At 34.6% G+C, this 18,675-nt stretch overlaps 1 protein-coding gene across 2 annotated transcripts; it reads left to right on the forward strand.

The window, feature by feature from the left end:
* The first annotated feature begins 4,234 nt into the window (after positions 1-4,234).
* Positions 4,235-18,434, forward strand: LOC110660371 (probable fructokinase-6, chloroplastic). 2 transcript variants are annotated; one of them, XM_021818669.2, is made up of 8 exons: positions 4,260-4,726; positions 6,078-6,286; positions 16,091-16,303; positions 16,430-16,627; positions 16,755-16,892; positions 17,577-17,693; positions 17,834-17,885; positions 18,119-18,265. In XM_021818669.2, exons 1-7 carry the CDS (start codon positions 4,585-4,587, stop codon positions 17,861-17,863), a joined length of 1,047 nt encoding a protein of 348 aa, XP_021674361.2. In that variant the 5' UTR covers positions 4,260-4,584; the 3' UTR covers positions 17,864-17,885; positions 18,119-18,265. The 2 variants fall into 2 exon arrangements, with proteins under 2 accessions (XP_021674360.2, XP_021674361.2); XM_021818668.2 differs by lacking the exon at positions 17,834-17,885 and having other exon boundaries at positions 4,235-4,726; positions 18,119-18,434.
* The last annotated feature ends 241 nt before the right edge of the window (positions 18,435-18,675 follow it).

The following is an 18,675-nucleotide window of genomic DNA, read 5'->3' on the forward strand; positions in this document are numbered from 1 at the left end:
GTCTACCTGCTGAAAAGGAAGTTCTAACCATTTTTGGTGAAGATAATGTTGCATGATAAATCAGTTGAAGAAAGATACAATAAAGGAAACGGAGTAAAATATATTTCTCCAAAATTCTTCTTCACTCTTGGTGAAATTTATGTTCAACAAATTTGCTCAAGCGATAATTTTGATGATTTGCTCACCAAAGCACTTCCAACTACAAGTTTTGAAAAATTAGTGAACAAGATTAGTATGCGAAGACTTAAAGATCTCAAGTGATATCTTTATGAGGGGGAGTTAATACGCACTGTACTCTTTTTTTTTTTACTGTGTTTTTTTCCCACTGAGTTTTCCTGGTAAAAGTTTTTAATGAGATAGTATTCATCGCGTATTTTATGAAAGAATAATGTACTTTTTTCCTTCACTAGGATTTTTTTAGCCACTAGATTTTTTTCTAGTAAGGTTTTAATGAGATATATTCTTTAATGTATGGATATCCAAGGGTGAGTGTTATAAATATATTTATGTGGATGTCTATTAGCATTCTTAACCCTTTCCATTATCTTCATAAATTCAATGTACTTCAATAAGTACTTCAGTAATTGTGAACCCTCCATCTTCTCGTATATGCCTATAAATAGAGGTTTTGTATATAATGTTTGATATATTTTAGAAAATCAATAAGAAATTCACTTTCTCTCAATCTTCTCTCTTTTATTAGTATTTTAATTTTATCTTATTTTATAGCAATATTAATAATATTGTGCATATTCAATATATATTAAAACGCTAAAAATTTAAATATATTAAAATTTTGTAGTTACTTTATTATATTATTGTATCATATAACTCCTTAAAATATTATAATTGAACTTAATTTTAAAATTTTTATTTCACAAATCAATCATGAGAAGTTTCCAAAAATTTTTTTGAAAGTTTTTTAAAACTCTTGACATTTATAAAAATAAAAAATAATTGTGAGAAAAATTTTCTTTCAAAATATTTCCAAAAGTTTTTAAATATTGAAATTCAGTATCTAAATGTATTCACTATGAGAGTATTAGACTCCCAAAGAATTTTTTTTTTTTTATGCTTTCTAGTTTGCTAATAAAATACTTTTTAATTTTATGATAATATAAATCTGAAATATTCAAATTTTTATCAATTTAAAAAAAATTATATATATATATATATATATATATATATATATATATATATATATATATATATATATATATATATATATATATATATATATTTCAACCACATTAAATTATTATTATTATTAAAGACACCTCTTAATATAAATCTAATAAAATGAAGGAAATATAAAATATTTTGCCAATGTAAAAATAATTAATATTATAAAAAATAAAAATTACTAATTTTACTTTTATTTTTAGATGGCGATAATATAAATACAACCAATAATAATAATAATAATAATAATAATAATAATATATTTTTCTTCTTCATAAGAGGGATGGGAAATTAAATTCAAAAGAAGGGAAAATATTTTAAAATTGGAGTCAAATTAGGAAAAAAAAAAAAAAAGAGTAAGACAACTATATCAAAAAAATTTCGAAATTCAGAGTGAACCAAATTGCGGGAAAAAAATCAAATACCTTGGGGGGGGGTGTTTCTTGGGTCCGCCCTGATTAAATTTATTTTTTAAAACTATATATGTGTGATATTTTAAAATAAATTTAAATCAAAGTAGAATTAAATAAAAAAGATTATAAAAAGTTGCGATTATCATTTTTTCCATGATAAACAAAAGCCATAAAGCAAAGTTGACAAGAACAAAATATTATCTATCAATTAATTAATTCATATGATAATTTTGTAATTTTAATTCGTTCAAATAAAAATCATCAACTCTTATTTTCAGTGTATGCGATTATTTTATTTTTTTTATATCAATTAATCATATGATAATTTTGTAATTTTTTTTAAATTACACATAGTAATGTATTATTCTTTATCAAGTGGCTCATCAAGGGCATTCATTAACATTTCATTCATAAAAATACTGAAATTTATAATCATTTTAAGTGTAGAGATGTGTATTAATGAATATTTATTTAATTTTACTTGCGCTCAATTTCATCGCCTATAATAAAATGGAAACTCTCGAAGTAAAAGACACCTCCGATAAGGACATGCCGCGTTTGGACCTTTAATTTCGTTGTACTTAATCAATAAAGTCTTCTAACTTTTTTTGAGGCTAACTCTGTGATTGGCAGTTTTAGTCGTTATGGTAGTTTGTCAAGGTAGAAGAAGAAGGAAAACAGGTTTCCTTTTGAGGGCTGCAGTCCATAGCGTGTTTGGTTGGAACAAAAGATGAGCGGAAAGTGAAGGAAAAAAAGAAAAACCAAAGAAGAAAATTGTAGGAAGCCTTTTTTTTTAACAATTCTCTTTCTAAGCACACTGTAGAATGACTTTCCTAATGCCTGAATTCCAAGCAAGCAAGCTGCAATCCCTGGAGTATATCCCAAAGCCTCGGCATCTAACTAGCTAGCTAGCTAGTTGATCAACTTATTCCTTTCGAAGTTGGCTGCTGTCATTCAACATTCTCAACTGCTGCAAATTCCTTAGCATTGAGACCATATTCCCATAATCACCAAAGTTATCATCAAATAAGAATCCATTTCTCCTGTTCCAAAGAATCCAACAAGCTACTACCAAAATTAAAGACCACTGAACCTGAAGAGTATTTAGTATGCTACATAGTAAAAAGTGAAATATTTTAGATTTCTCATGACAAAATTGAAAACTTTCAAAATAAATATATAAAAAAGACTCTCTCATACAAAAATCGAGTTGGTAGCATAAATGATAAAGAAGTTGATTATTAGTTGAACTAATTCGAGAACAAGAGATTGCAAAAATTCGAGTTGGCGTAAAGTATTGGCGCCCATTTTTTTTTGTGTTTGAATTAATAGGAAGGAGGCACCTCAGCCTATATTGATAGCAAAGATTTAACATCATTTGACTATTTAATTACTATTGAAAATCATAATTTCCATTATTTTTTTGCTGTTGGAATATAAAAAAAAGGGGGTTCATTTTATCAACTTGGAATAAAGTGACTAGCAAGAGTCTTTCTAATTAATGATAATATGATTCAATAGTGTTTAATTATTTTTAATATTATCAGTTATAAAGTTGTGTTTAAAGTTTTAGAAGTTTCATTCGAATCTTAGAATTCAATTAATAAAGAAAATCCCTTATTATTACTTTCTTGTTTTTTTATATTTACAATTTAATTTTCATCTTCTTTCAAAATTTGATGAAACTGTAATTGGATGAACAATTTACTCATTCATACTTACCTTTTAATGCTAAAAGAAAGGAATTTAAATTTCAAGAATTCTTTCTTTTTAAAATTTTTTATGTAAAGAAAAAAATTATATTTTTATTTTTTTTATGCATAAAAGAAAATTTTATTTTAAAACATGATTTCATTCATTTTTTATAATTTACCTTTTGCTTTATTACAAATTTTTATTTTATGAAAAATTATAAGATATTCCGGATACATTAATTTTTAGTATACCGTATATTCATATTAATTTTTTATAATTATGAGATATTAATCTATTTTATTGTGAGTGAAGGAGTATGTGCTCCTAGAATACCTAATAAAACATCTTATTTTATTAATCAACAAATATTATATATATTTCATGTATGGGTAATTACAAAAAGCACCTTAAGCTTTGTTTCTAAAAATATTTTAGCCCCAAGTGTTTCAAAATTAACATTTTTATTCTTATACTATTTCTATTCATGGGTGAGAAATATAAGGTACTAAAGAATTAAAATATAATCAAATATTCCATTCATCTCTTAAAGATAAACTTTTTTTTTTATCTATCTTAATTATAGATCATTTTCTTTTTTAAAATTATAATTTATATATTAATTTACGAATGTCCTCTATTTAATATGTATTGAAAAATAAAATATATTAATTAAAAAACTAATTAATAATATGAGTTATTTAATTTTTAATACAAATAAATGTTTTTAAGATAAATGTAAAAAGAAAAAAAATTCCTTTTACAACTAACCCTACTGTCAAAATGATTTCATTAAATATAATCTATACATTTAAAGGCCTAAATCAGGTTTTTTTTTTAAATTTGTCAAAAAAAAAATTTTGTTCATTTAATTAGCAGAATCTGTTCACGGCTGTCGACGACAAGTAACAAGTGAAAATTGATGCAGCCCATGTAGAAGCAGGCCAAGGCGCCAAGGCTCCAACAAAGTGATGCAGCCAATAAACTGCTTTTACCTTTGCCTCTTCTTTGCTTCCTCCGCTACTTTCACTGTCACAGTTCTATCCTACTCTGTCTCCTCCTCAAACGCAGAGAGTCCCCCTCTTCTCTCTCTACGATCCAAACCCAAACTCGCCCTTTTCTTTTGTTTCTTTGTCAATTCCAATGTTGATATTTTCCCCATCTCCTTCTCCTACCCATCAATTCTAACGCTACACAAGAAACGTTTTTGCTATTTGGGTACCCTTCAAGTTTGGTGCTTTTGGCCGAGCAATCAAGCAAAACTTTTGTTTCCTTTCTAATATTTGATTTCAAGTGCATGGCTCTTCACCCGACTGCCTTCTACTTTGGTGGTGTGGCTTTTAATTCTCGTAATTCCGTTACTTTCAGACGTGGGAATGTTAGAGCCTCTGGTTTCTCTTCTCTTCCTCTCGTTTCCATTCCGCTATCCAGTTTGCAATGTATGTGTAGCTCATTTCTTGGAATTGCAAGTGCCCTTTCTTTTTTATCTGTAGCTTTTTTAATGCGTTTTAATTTTCAATTTGATGCTTTTATGTTCTCTTTATCTAATGGGTACTGCAGAATCTTATGGGGAAAATAAACTAGTGGAGGTAGAGTTACTCCAAACTGTTCAAATTTGGTTGAAAATTTATTAATCATTTGCTTGAATATTTTGATCGGGTTAATATGTTGCCTTTCTTGATGTTCCTGTATAAACTTGTTTGTTTTCGGATAGATGGTTTTCCTTGTTAGGAAAGGGGGTTTTAGTAGGTAATAAGTAGCTTGTCAAAGTAGAGATGTGTCTCTTCCGAGCATACAGCCCCCATGCCTCATGGCTACAAGAAATTCCTCAAACAGAAAAGCTCAGTGCAAGTTGATAACTAATGTTTGCCATCATTCAATGATTTTGTGTGAGAGGATGGAAATGCAATTAAAATGTAAGAATTGATCAGCGGAATCTTGCCATCAGATCAATCATGAAAATGCTTTTTTGGCCTAGATTAATTGAAAACTGTGATCAGATCAAGTTCATATCCAACAATCACCCACTTGAGTTCCATAAATCATATTTTACTTGAGAAAAATAGTGTTCGAAGACCAAAAGATTTGAGATCTTGATGAGCATCTGCTTTACATTTGAAAATTACTTGCTTGATGATGTACTGTCCTTTAAAAATATTATGAGCACTTCTCTGTTAGAGCTGATTTATGTTGCAAGTACCAACAATCGGCTTCTTTTCAGAGCTGCAAATAACCAAGTCAAACTCTTCTCTTCCTTTTCTTTTGAAAAATTGTGAATAAACTGTAAACAAAAATTCCCGCGGAATTTGTTAAAAATGGGATGAAGTATCAATTTGCCCCTTGAACTTGTCATCTAGGGATAAATAGCCCCAAAATTAATTTTATGTGAATTAGCCCATAAGTTTTATTTTTTGGGGCAATTAAGTCCGAAAATCTGATTAAAAGCCTATAAATACATTCTCGATTCAGTCAGAATTAGTTCAGAGGGCAAATTGCTACTTTATCCATGTTGTACTATCAGAGCCTTTGGTGACCTTATAAAGTTTTCTAGGATTTGGTTATGTTTTATGCATTGAAGTCCAATCTCAGCTCAATTCTGAGATTTGTCTCTTTTGGCAGCCTATTATTCCATTCCTTTATTAATGATTAATGGATCTCATAAATCGATTCATAACTTATTCCATTCCTTTTTAACAATTATTTACTTCCATAAACATTTTTTTTTCTTGTTTCCAATTTTCTGCGGCTGCTAACTTTGTTCTTACTTCTTTTAACTTCTATTTGTCTTAGGTAAAGCATTTTCAGGTGATGGGTTAAATGAAACAAAAGACTCCTCCCTGGTGGTTTGTTTTGGGGAAATGTTGATTGATTTTGTTCCAACCACCAATGGGCTTTCATTGGCTGAAGCATCTGCATTTAAAAAGGCTCCGGGAGGTGCACCAGCAAATGTTGCGGTTGGTATTGCTCGTCTTGGTGGCACCTCAGCTTTTATCGGAAAGGTACCACTATAACTATATTCATACTATCTGCTAGTCATTATTAGAAAAATGAGAAAGTAGCACTTATAAAATTCATAGTCCAGTGACTATGTAACCATATGGGGAAGTATAGCTATGATAGATCAGGATTTGTGGTTTGGTGGGAATTCATAAACTTGGCATTCTTGGATGTCAGAGTGTATGCGAAGGTGTTCAGAATTACGTTTTGGTTTTATGGGAAGATGGACCAAGACATATGGAGAATAGACTGCTGGAACTCTTAGACCACAATTATACCATAGAATCCAAATTGGGTTTCATATTTAATTGAAGAACACTTGTGTTTAAAGAATTAAGAAATAAGATTTGGTTATAAAATACAACTCAACTCAACTAAGCCTTTATCCCAAAAAATTTGGGGTCGGCTATATGGATTCGCTTTTTTCACTCTAAACGATTTTGGGTTAAATCCTCAGAAATGTGTAATACTTCTAAGTCATGTTGTACTACTCTCCTCCAAGTCAATTTAGGTCTACCCCTTTTTTTCTTTCTATCCTCTAACCTAATGTGCTCTACTTGTCTAACTGGAGCCTCCGTATGTCTACGCTTCACATGACCAAACCACCTTAATCTCCCTTCTCTCAACTTATCTTCAATTGGCACCACTCCTACCTTTTCTCTAATACTTTCATTACGGACTTTATCTAGTCTAGTATGGCCACTCATCCACCTTAACATTCTCATCTCTGCAACTCTTATCTTAGATGCACTCTTTCAGTGCCCAACACTCACTACCATATAACATAGCCGGTCGTATGATGCACGGTAAAATTTTCCTTTTAATTTATTGGGAATCTTACGATCACATAAAACTCCCGTGGCACGTCTCCACTTCAACCATCAGCTTTAATCCTATGACTAACATCCTCCTCACATCCTCCATCTATTTGAAGGTGAGCCTAGATATTTAAAGTGATTACTTTGGGACAATACCACTCCATTCAAACTAACTCCTTCCCTATCACCGCTTTGGCCTTCACCGAACTTGCAATGCATGTATTCTGCCTTCGTTCTACTTAACTTAAAACCCTTTGACTCTAGAGTACTTCTCCAAAGTTCTAGCTTCCTATTGATTCCTTCTTGTGTCTCATCTATCAGAACAATATCATCCGCAAACATCATCATGCACCAAGGAATACTCTCTTGTATATGTTTCGTCAGTTCATCTAAAACTAATGTAAAAAGGTAAGGGCTTATGGCTGATCCTTGGTGTAATCCAATTGAGATCGGAAAATCTCTTGTGTCCCCTCCCACTGTGCGCACAATAGTAGTTGCTCCTTCATACATATCTTTCAATACTTGTATGTACCTAATAGATACCCTCTTTTGTTCTAACACATTCTATAAGACTTCTCTTGGAACATTATCATAAGCCTTCTCCAAATCAATAGAAACCATGTGTAGATCTTTCTTCACATCTCTATATTTCTCCATCAAGCTTCTAATGAGAAAGATCGCTTCCATAGTTGAGCAATAGGGCATGAAACCAAATTGATTGAGAGAGATAGAAGTATCATGACGTAGTCGATGCTCCACAACTCTCTCCCACAACTTCATAGTATGGCTCATGAGTTTAATTCCCTGATAGTTTGAGCAACTTTGTACGTCTCCCTTATTTTTAAAAATAGGTACTAAAATACTCTTCCTCCATTCATCAGGCATTTTCTTTGAGTTTAGAATCTTATTAAATAATTTAGTTAACCATGCCACTCCCATATCTCCCAAATACTTCCACACTTCAATTGGTATTTCATCAAGTCCATAGGCTTTACCCACTTTCATTCTCTTAAGTGCTTCCTTTACTTCTAAAGATCTAATCCTTCTAGTATAATTTACATTCTTTTATATTGTTCTATAATCTATATTCACGTTATTTCCATTTTTACTATTATTAAAGAGATCATTAAAATAATTTCTCCATCTTTCTTTAATGTCCTCATCTTTCACCAACACTTTTCCTTCTTTATCCTTAATGCACCTAACTTGATTGAGATCTTAACATTTCCTTTCTCTACTCCTTGCTAATCTATAAATATCTTTCTCCCCTTCTTTAGTTCCAAGTTTCTCATATAACTTTTCAAAGGCCTGTGCTCTTGCTTGACTAACTGCCTTTTTTGCCTCTTTCTTTGCTATCTTGTATTGTTCATATGCCTCATTATTATCACATTTAGATAATTTCTTATACCATTCACTTTTTCTCTTCACTGCCTTTTGTACTTCCTCATTCCACCACCATCTCTCTTTTGAGGGTGGTTCATGTCCTTTAGACTCTCCAAGTACTTTTCTAGCTACTTCTCTAATCTTTGATGCCATCTGTATCCACATATCATTGGCCTCCATATCTAGCTTCCATACTTCGGACTCGAGAAGCTCATTTTTGAACTTCACTTGCTTTTCTCCTTTGAACTCCCACCACTTTGTTCGAGCTACACTATTTCTTCTGACCTTACTTGAATTGTTCCTAAACTTGACATCCAAGACCACCAACCTATGTTGACTTGTTAAAGCCTCTCCTGGAATAACCTTGCAATCCTTGCATAGAGCTCTATTTGTCTTCCTGGTTAAGAGAAAGTCGATTTGGCTTCTATGTTACCCACTTTTGAAAGTCACTAAATGTGACTCTTTTTTTATAAAGTAGGTATTTGCTAGTATTAGGTCGTATGCCATAGCAAAATCCAGGATGCTTTTTCCCTCCTCATTTCGACTGCCAAAACCAAAACCTCCATGAACATTCTCATAACCTTGTCTATCACTTCCTACATGTCCATTCAAATCTCCACCAATGAAAACATTCTCTTCATTCGGTATACTTTGCATTAAATCATCCATATCTTCCCAAAACCTTTGTTTACTCTCACTGTCTAGTCCTATTTGTGGGGTATAAGCACTAACTATATTTATTGTTTCTCCTTCTAGTACTAGCTTTACTAGTATAATTCTATCTCCTACTCTTTTCACAGCTATTACTGCGTCTTTCAATGTTCTGTCTATGATTATACCCACTCCGTTCTTGTTTCTCTCATTTCCGGTAAATCACAATTTGTACCCTGAATTACCCACTTCCTTACTTTTCTCTCCTACCCATTTAGTCTCCTGAATGCAAGCAATATTCACCCTTCTCCTTTCCAAGGTATCCACAAGCTCCATTAATTTTCCTGTAAGTGATCCAACATTCCAAGTACCAACCCTGATCCTCCTCCTATCCTGCTCCTTCCTAAGTGGGCTCCTTCGATGAGATCTTCTATTGTTTTCTATGTCTATCTTGTGTTCTGTTCCACTATTTGTTCTACTATCTGTCCTATGGACTAACTTCTTTACCCACACCCGTCCATGATGTGGGAACCCTTGCTCACTTAACACCACACCCGAGCGCCGGCATAGCGCATCGCTTTCGGTGAACGCCCTACACCCTTGCATATTTATCACTACACCCGGGCTCCGATGTAGCGCGTCGTTAGTAGAGGACGCCCCAACGTTTATATCTTTTGAATCCATATCATAGGGTGTGACGAAATTTTTACGCTGGTTGTCACCTACCGCAACCCTCCTCCTTTATCCGGGCTTGGGACCGGCTAAGCGCAAACTACTTAGGCGAAGTTATTTGGTTATAAAATAATATAAAACATAAATTAAAACACACACGCCTGCAACCCCAAAGAAAAACAAATAGAGAGAATAGCATAAGGAAAAAAAAATGAAAAGAAGGAAACAATGTGGAGTTGGTTGGCATAAACTAGGATTGTCACTTTGCCTGATCATTGACGTGAAAATACAACTTGTGCATTCTTTAAACTGGTGAATAGATTATGAGATCATCATTTTTGAAAATTGAGTTGTTGATGCGCAACAACCTTTCTTCTTGCAATCCAAACTCCCATTAGGGTGTGAGGGTGCTTGGAGTTGCTGGGGTTCCTGGTAACTAACAGTTGGTCCACAACCCAGAGAGATTGGTGATAACCCCTAACTCTTGACTGGCATCAAAGATAAGTCTAGTGCCTTATATAGGCTTTGCCTTGTATTTGTGATGCTTTCAACTTGAATCATGAACCACATAACCCGTACCAGAGTAATCATGTATCTTCTTTTGCAATCAGTCTAACCATTTAAAACAGCTTTAAGTCATCTTTGCCTTTTATTGTATTTAGGGGTTAAGCCTATTTATCATAGTTGTCTTGATGTTTCTCTTTTCATCTTATACGCTTTTAAGACACATAGCACTCATTTTCCTGTGTTCTTCACATTTTTTGAGAAGTTCATATGACAAAATTCATTGTGCAATGATCATACTAATTTATGGCACAAATCTTTATACTCCTAGAGAAAAGTGAAATGCCTAATTGTGCAAGTTTCCTGATGATGCTCCTGAATAGAGTTTCCTTTGAATTTCTCTAATAAAATTGTTAGTGAATTAGGATAGAGCTTCCTTTGTTTTTGAAGGCACAGTTATTTCTGAAGGGAAAACTATTTGACCAAATCCAAAAAGGTGAATATTAGTTTGCTACTTTGTGTGTGTACATTTTTCTCCAATTGGAGCCCCCTCTAGCCATAGCATAATCATCAGTAGGTAATACTGGTGATGTGTGGGTAGAATTCCTTGATATTCAACATAATATCACCACTCAGTGATCATTAAAATGTCTTGCTGGGCTAAATTCAGATGTTTCCTAAGTTGGCATGATTCATCAGCTTTGTAGAAAGAGATGATTCTCCTTAATATCAATTAATCTGTACATGGGTATATATATACAATTGATTCCTATAATTGTGTTCTACTAATTATGAAGAAATCCTAAATAAGAATTCCTAAATAGGAATACAGAATACAAAATATACAGAGAAATAATATAATGATTGACTTTCCATAACACTCCCCCTCAAGTTGGAGCATAGATGTTAATCATGCCCAACTTGTTACAAATGTAGTCAATCCTAGCTCCATTCAGAGCTTTTGTGAAAATATCTCCTAATTGCTCTCCAGTTTTGATATATCCTGTTGAGATGATCTGTTGTTGAATCTTTTCACGAATAAAGTGACAATCAATCTCAATATGTTTGGTCCGCTCATGAAATACCGGATTAGAAGCAATATGGAGAGCGTTTTGATTATCACACCATAATTTCGCAGTGGGGTCTTAAAACTGTCTCATCTAGTAATTGAAGTATCCACATTACCTCACATACCGATTGTGCTATGGCTCTATATTCGGATTCAGACTAGATCGAGAAACTACACTCGCTTCTTGCTTCTCCAAGACACTAAATTTCCTCCAACAAAACGCAATATCCAGAGTTGATCTCCTGTCAACCTTAGATCCGGCCAGTCGGCATCTGAAAAACATTCAACATTCAAATGCCCATGATTACCATATAACAAACCTCTTCCTGGAGCTCCCTTTAGATAACACAAGATTTGTCCCAAGGCTTCCCAATGAGCAACAATTAGGGAAGACATAAACTGACTTACCACACTAACGGCATAAGCAATGTCAGGACGAGTGACTGTAAGGTAGTTCAATTTTCCTACCAATCTCCTGTATCTCTCTGGATCTTCAAACAACTCACTATCCCCTGCTAACAGTTGTAAATTTGGAGTCATTGGTGCACTACAAGGCTTAGCACCTAATTTTCCTGTTTCTGTCAATAGATCGAGGACATATTTTCTTTGAGATAAGAAAATACCCTTCTTACTTTTCATAACTTCAATACCCAAGAAATACTTTAATAATCCCAAGTCTTTGGTCTGAAACTGGATTTGGAGGAAGGTTTTAAGAGATGAAATACCTGCAGAGTCACTCCCAGTGATGATAATGTCATCCACATAGACTACCAGGAGAATTAAACCACCTCAGTTGCCTATAAAATCTTGAGTGATCACACTTACTCTTTTGCATACCAAATTCCTGTACTGCTTCACTGAATCTCCCAAACCAGGCCCTAGGACTTTGTTTCAAGCCATAAAGAGACTTCCGAAGCCTACAAACTTTACCCAACTCCCCCTGAGCAACAAACCCAAGTGGTTGCTCCATATACACCTCCTCCTGAAGATCACCATGAAGGAAAGCATTCTTGATATCCAATTGGTGCAGGGGCCAATCATATGTAGCTGCTAAAGAGATAAACAAGCGAGCAGTAAGTTTAGCTACAGGAGAAAAAGTGTCAGAATAATCAACCCCATATGTCTGAGCATATCCTTTTGCTACAAGGCGTGCTTTTAACCTAGCCACTGCAACCAATAGCTTTCTTACCAGTAGGCAAAGGCAACAGTTCCCATGTACCATTAGCATCTAAAGCCTCCATTTCCTCTTTCATAGCAAAGACACACCGGGATGAGACAAAGGCCTCACCAATGATTATTAGGTATAGGAACAGAGTCTAAAGAAGTAACAAAACACCGAGAACAAGAAGACAATTGATTATAAGAAACAAAAGAAGAGATAGGGTAAGTACATGAATGTTTACCTTTACGAAGAGCAATGGGTAAGTCTAGATCAGAATCATGATCGATGTGAGTGCAGGATCTCCCAACGAAGTAGGCGATGGAGGATCTCGAGTCAGAATCTCCAATCTCTGGAATAAACATGAACAACAGGAGGTCGAGTAGGTCCAGAGACAGAAGAAACAGGCTGTGAGAGAAGACTAGACATTGGTTGGACAGTATATATTAAGAGATCATCCTCCTCCCCCTGACTCTCATACACAGATGATTGAGGAAAAAATGGAGTGGACTCAAAAAATGTGACATCTGCAGAAACAAGATAACGATTTAGAGTAGGAGAGAACCAACGGTATCCTTTTTGGATCCGGAGTACCCAAGGAAAACACATTTGAGAGACTTTGGATCCAATTTAGTAACTTATGACGAACATCACGCACAAAACAGTGTACAACAAAAATACGGGTTCAACAGTGGAACAAAGATTTTGTAGGGAACAAAGCAAGATAAGGAATATCCCCATTAAGGATGTAAGACGGCATACGATTGATCAAAAACATGCAGAGAAAGCGCATCCGCCCAAAAGTGTTTAGGAACTTTCATCCGAAAAGAAGAGCACGAGTTACCTCAAGAAGATGCCGATTTTTCTTTCGCCACGCCATTTTGGGATGGGGTATCCACACAGAAGATCGATGAAGAATGCCATTTTGTGTCATATAAGACTGAAATTGTCTTTGAAAAGTATTCTTTGGCATTGTCACTTCTTAATATGCTCACAGAAGTATTAAATTGATTTTTGATTTCATTACAAAAGGCACAAAAGATAGAAAACAACTCAGAACGATTCTTCATTAAATATAACCAAGTAACACGAGAGTAATCATCAACAAAAGTAATAAAATAACGAAATCCAGTTTTAGAAGTAACAGAACAAGGACCCCAAACATCGGAATGAACTAAATCAAAAGGGGATGAAGCCCGTTTATTGACTCTAGACACGTAAGGCAAACGATGATGTTTTGCAAGCGACACGACTCACATTCTAGTCGATAAAGATGGCGAGGACACCACTTCTTCATGGTAGACAAAGAAGGATGACCCAATCTACAAGGAGCTTCAATAGGTGTTAAGGTACTGGAGCAAACAAGCGACCGCGGGACATGATTTTCCAGAATGTAGAGACCACCTGACTCACGTCCTCTACCAATAATCGCCGTCGTAAGATCTGAAATAAACACGGTCAGAAAAAGGAAACAAAACAATTTAAGGTACGAGTAAGTTTACTAACAGTAGTAGATTAAAAGAGAAACTTGGTAGACACAAAGCAGATGACAAAGAAATTGTGAAGTCGGATTGATTCGAACCCATGACACAAGAAGTAGAACCATCGGCTAAAGTAATGATGAGGAAGTGAGATTAGGTCAAAAGCGGATAGAAGACTAGAATTACTGTCATGTGATGCATGCACTGAATCAATAACCCATTTGGATGAGGAAGACACAAGGCATGTAGTGGATTTACGACTTCGATCGCGATGTGAGAACCGTAGGCTTTAGAGATGCACGATCTTTGGGAAAAGCTGCAAAATCCTCTGCAGATACCAAAACGCTTTCTCAAAGGAAGAATCAGTAGAATCCTCTGCGCCATATTTGCCATCTGTGATCGCGATTTTTCTTTGAAGTTGAAGACAATTATATTTTGTATGGCGGGCTCATGGCAATAATAACAAATGACTCCTCTTGAGTCTGATTAGAACTAGCCTCTCCATTACGCTGATTATACATTTGCTGTAATTTCTCCTCTACTTCCTCTTCTATTACCCTATTGTCCATTTGGATTACGGCTAATAAGAGCACTCTTGGCGGTGGACGATTGGGTACTCTGCACGAAGGACCCGTGTGAACGCGTTTCATGCAAAGAGGAAATCTCGACCGAGAGAATCGAGATTTAGCGATCTCATACTCAAGGAAGGCACGCAAGAAAACTCATAATGACTAATTGCTCTCGTTGGGCTCTTTGAACTTTCACATCGTAACTAAAAGGCAATAATACATTAAGTTCCTCATATACCCGTTTAAAATCCATAAAATAAGCCGTGAGAGACTTATTCTCTTTCTCAGCACGGTAGAATGCCTTACAAACATCATAAATATGGGAGATATTCCCTTTACCAGAATACAGAAAATCTAAGTAATCCATCAATTCCTTAACAAATTCACAGTGATTAATTAAACTAATTACCTCACTGTGAATCGAGTTCCGAAGCTGCAAAAACAACCGAGCATCCTCCCTTAGCCAAGTTTGTTGTGTATCATCAGTAGGTGGATCTTTAGTAAGGTGATCATCCTTATCAATGCTACGCAAATAGACCCTAATAGTCTTACTCCACTCCAGGTAATTCGAACCATTAAGTTTGTGTTCCGTGATCTTAGTCATCACCGGAATCACATCAGAAATAACATTCTTATTGTCTGCCATTTGTTGAGACAGAAAACTAACCGAAACGATAATCCAAAGTGCTTACAGTAGCAAAATAACCCAAAATCACAAACCAAGCAAATACCGAAATAGGATCTGAGAGCCAAACCTCAGAAGTCCTTTAATGGTGTACTGGATCAGGCAACAGCACACAATGGTGGAATAAGGGGATTGAGGCGACGCTGGCGATGTTGATCGAGTCGAAAAGGCGATCGCGCCAAGGTCTCTCCTGAGCTGGGTGGTGAGAACAAATAGTCACCCTAGATAGATGACCTGCTCTGATACCATGTAGAAAGAGATGATTCTCCTTAATATCAATTAATCTGTACATGGATATATATATATATACAATTGATTCCTATAATTGTGTTCTACTAATTAGGAAGAAATCCTAAATAGGAATACAGAATACAAAATATACAGAGAAATAATATAATGATTGACTTTCCATAACAAGCTTATTCAATTGAATAATTCTGAGAATTTTTATATCCGATTTCTAAATTCTAAAATTAACATCTGATCGTTAAAAAGGCTGCCAATCACTATTTTAAAGTTGAATGAACGGTGATTGTTTACAGCTACCGCTAAAATGTGATTAGTTATGCACACCTATCTGCAAAAGCCAGGAATGTCAAATATCTTTTTTCTCAGTCAACATCTTTTTTCTGTGATCATCTCATTGAACTTAGCACACTCTTGTGCTTAACAAAATAATAATTTTGTCTACATTTTTTCTGAATTCAATAGTTCACGAATTTTTTAGCATGCAGCCCTTGTTGAATTTCCCTAAACAAAAAAAAAAAAATCTCATTTACCCCTGTGAGTTGAAATTGTATCTGCAACATGCACAGGTTGGTGAAGATGAATTTGGATACATGCTTGCCAATATTTTAGAGGAGAATAATGTGAACAATGAAGGGATGCGTTTTGATCCTGGTGCACGAACTGCTTTAGCATTTGTTACATTGAAAAATGATGGAGAACGTGAATTCATGTTTTACCGTAATCCAAGTGCTGATATGTTGCTTCAAGAAGATGAACTTGATTTTAATTTGATTAGGAAGGTATGTTAACGTTTTTGCTTCTTTTAGAATTTTTTTACTTGTGATTTCATTTATTTGGCCTTGGTGGAGCAAAATATCAACTCTTAAAACTTTGATTTATTTCTCCTATTTTCTGTTCCATGGCAGGCAAAAATATTTCATTATGGCTCTATAAGTCTTATAACAGAACCATGCAAGTCAGCTCACATTGCAGCAGCAAAAGCAGCAAAGGATGCTGGTGTCCTCCTGTCCTATGATCCTAACCTGAGGCTTCCACTGTGGTCATCTGCTGATAGTGCAAGAGAAGGCATTCTGAGCATTTGGGAACTTGCTGATATTATCAAGGTAAAACCCTATAAATGTAGATTAAGAACCTTGTCCTTGCTATTAATCATTTTCCATGCCCTTTTCTAGGGGCACAGCATATTGTGGATAGAAACACCAAGTCTACTGACCAGTGCTAATCTTTCAGATAAGTGAAGAAGAGATATCTTTCTTAACTAAAGGGGAGGATCCATATGATGATGCTGTTGTTAGGAAACTATTCCATCCAAATCTTAAAATGCTTCTTGTCACTGAGGGTGCAGATGGTTGCAGGTATTACACCAAAGTAAGTAAAAACATTTCTGCTGTATTTCTTGTGTTGAGTTGGAAGAAAATGTGACTGATGAAGGGCTCTTTTATGAGGATAACAACATGCTTTCTTTCCCATATTCAGAAAAACCATAAAAGAAAAGCAAAGAGATAGAGTTATACTGCATTCCAGAACTTTGCAGAACAAAAGTAATGAACAAGCCTGATAACTGAATATCCTTGCCTGATATTAAACTTTCCTTTACTTCTGGATTGTGGCTCAAAGTGATTGGAATATTGAATAACTAGTCTAAGTTTAAGCCATCAACTCTCAAATTCTCCAACTGATGTGAAAATTGTTGACAATATTGCAAGTTGGTTTCATGAATCCTCAATAATTTGATCTTTAGAGTGCAAGTTAAACAATTGTGAAATGGTCATTTCTCATTAACTCTACCATTAAATTGCAATTTTGAAAACTCTCTCTGCTTTCAAAGTTATCTTGGTCAAGGGCTGGCTGCCATAAGGGACCCTCTTCCTAACAATTCATCTAGAGGTTTGGCCCATACATTGGGAGGATTTGTTAAGAAAAATGAACTATAGTTTGTAAAATAAATGAACTTGACGTTGTTTTGATACCATTTGAAACACTCTTCTGGCATGATGATAATTCTATCTATTGACAGTTGTATATCAAATTGCACTGTGTTATACTTGGCAGGAGTTCAATGGGAGAGTCAGGGGCTTAAAGGTTGATGCAGTGGATACTACGGGTGCTGGGGATGCTTTTGTGGCAGGAATATTATCACAGCTAGCTGAGGATCTGTCCTTGCTTCAGGTAGTACCTTTCAGAATTTAAGGTGCAAAAGGTTCTTATTTCTTTCTGTCAATTTGCAATGTGTTCGCACACATATCCACGCATCCACATTTGCATATCTTGCATCCTTGTACTGATTTTTATTTTTTACTGGGCAACAGGTGCATAATTGTTCAAAACAAATGAACTAGGGTAATATGTAGACTATCCATGGTTTGTTACTAGATACTATCATAGCATTAGAAAATTCAGTTTCTAGCATGCGCATAAAATAGGAAAAGAAAATCTATGTTCATTATGTGGTTATACTTTTACCTTGACTAATTCCTGAATCTGTTACTACTGAATGTTTAGATTTCACTTTTCCTTGTTTAGACAACTGTACATTGCAAGTAGTACCTTCAGTAGTATTTATGCATCTAACTGCGACTTTTTTAATCATGTAGAATGAGCACCGATTAAGAGATGCTCTTGCGTTTGCTAATGCTTGCGGTGCATTGACTGTGACGGAGAGAGGTGCAATTCCAGCTTTGCCAACCAGAGAAGTTGTGCAGAATGCCATCCTGAAGTTTGTAGCATAGGGTTTACACAAGATGTCTACAACCCAGACTTAATGCCAATTCTTTGGATTAGTGAATGGTGATAATGCTAGTGCTGGATGCCAGCATAGAATCTAATTTTCTTAAATAATTCAAACATTTGCTAGTCTGTTCATGCTGCTGCAAGTTTTTCCATAATTTATTGAGTTCAATTATTTTGATTCGGCAGGTTGTATCAACCCCATGCATTTTTACTGTTATTAACATAAGCAGTCATGCTGATAAGCAACACCCACAAGATAAAGTTACTAATTGTGATGTCTGATGCCTTTCTTATGTTTCATTTGTTTCACGGAAAAACATTTTCCGAAAGATATTTTTCAAATTTTTTAGCATTTGGAATATTTAATAAAATTAGTCAACAGAAAATATTTTTCATATTAAAAAAAAAATTAAATTATTTT

The sequence above is a fragment of the Hevea brasiliensis genome, chromosome 9 (genome assembly GCF_030052815.1).
Source record: "Hevea brasiliensis isolate MT/VB/25A 57/8 chromosome 9, ASM3005281v1, whole genome shotgun sequence".
In the NCBI taxonomy this organism is placed as follows: domain Eukaryota; kingdom Viridiplantae; phylum Streptophyta; class Magnoliopsida; order Malpighiales; family Euphorbiaceae; genus Hevea; species Hevea brasiliensis.

Excerpts from the sequence above, each read along its gene's own strand:
- LOC110660371 (XM_021818668.2), top strand. The coding sequence starts at position 4,585 with ATGGCTCTTCACCCGACTGCCTTCTACTTTGGTGGTGTGGCTTTTAAT. Across the intron at positions 16,628-16,754 it reads AACTTGCTGATATTATCAAG|ATAAGTGAAGAAGAGATATC; the intron begins GTAAAACCCTAT and ends CTAATCTTTCAG. Across the intron at positions 16,893-17,576 it reads GTTGCAGGTATTACACCAAA|GAGTTCAATGGGAGAGTCAG; the intron begins GTAAGTAAAAAC and ends TATACTTGGCAG.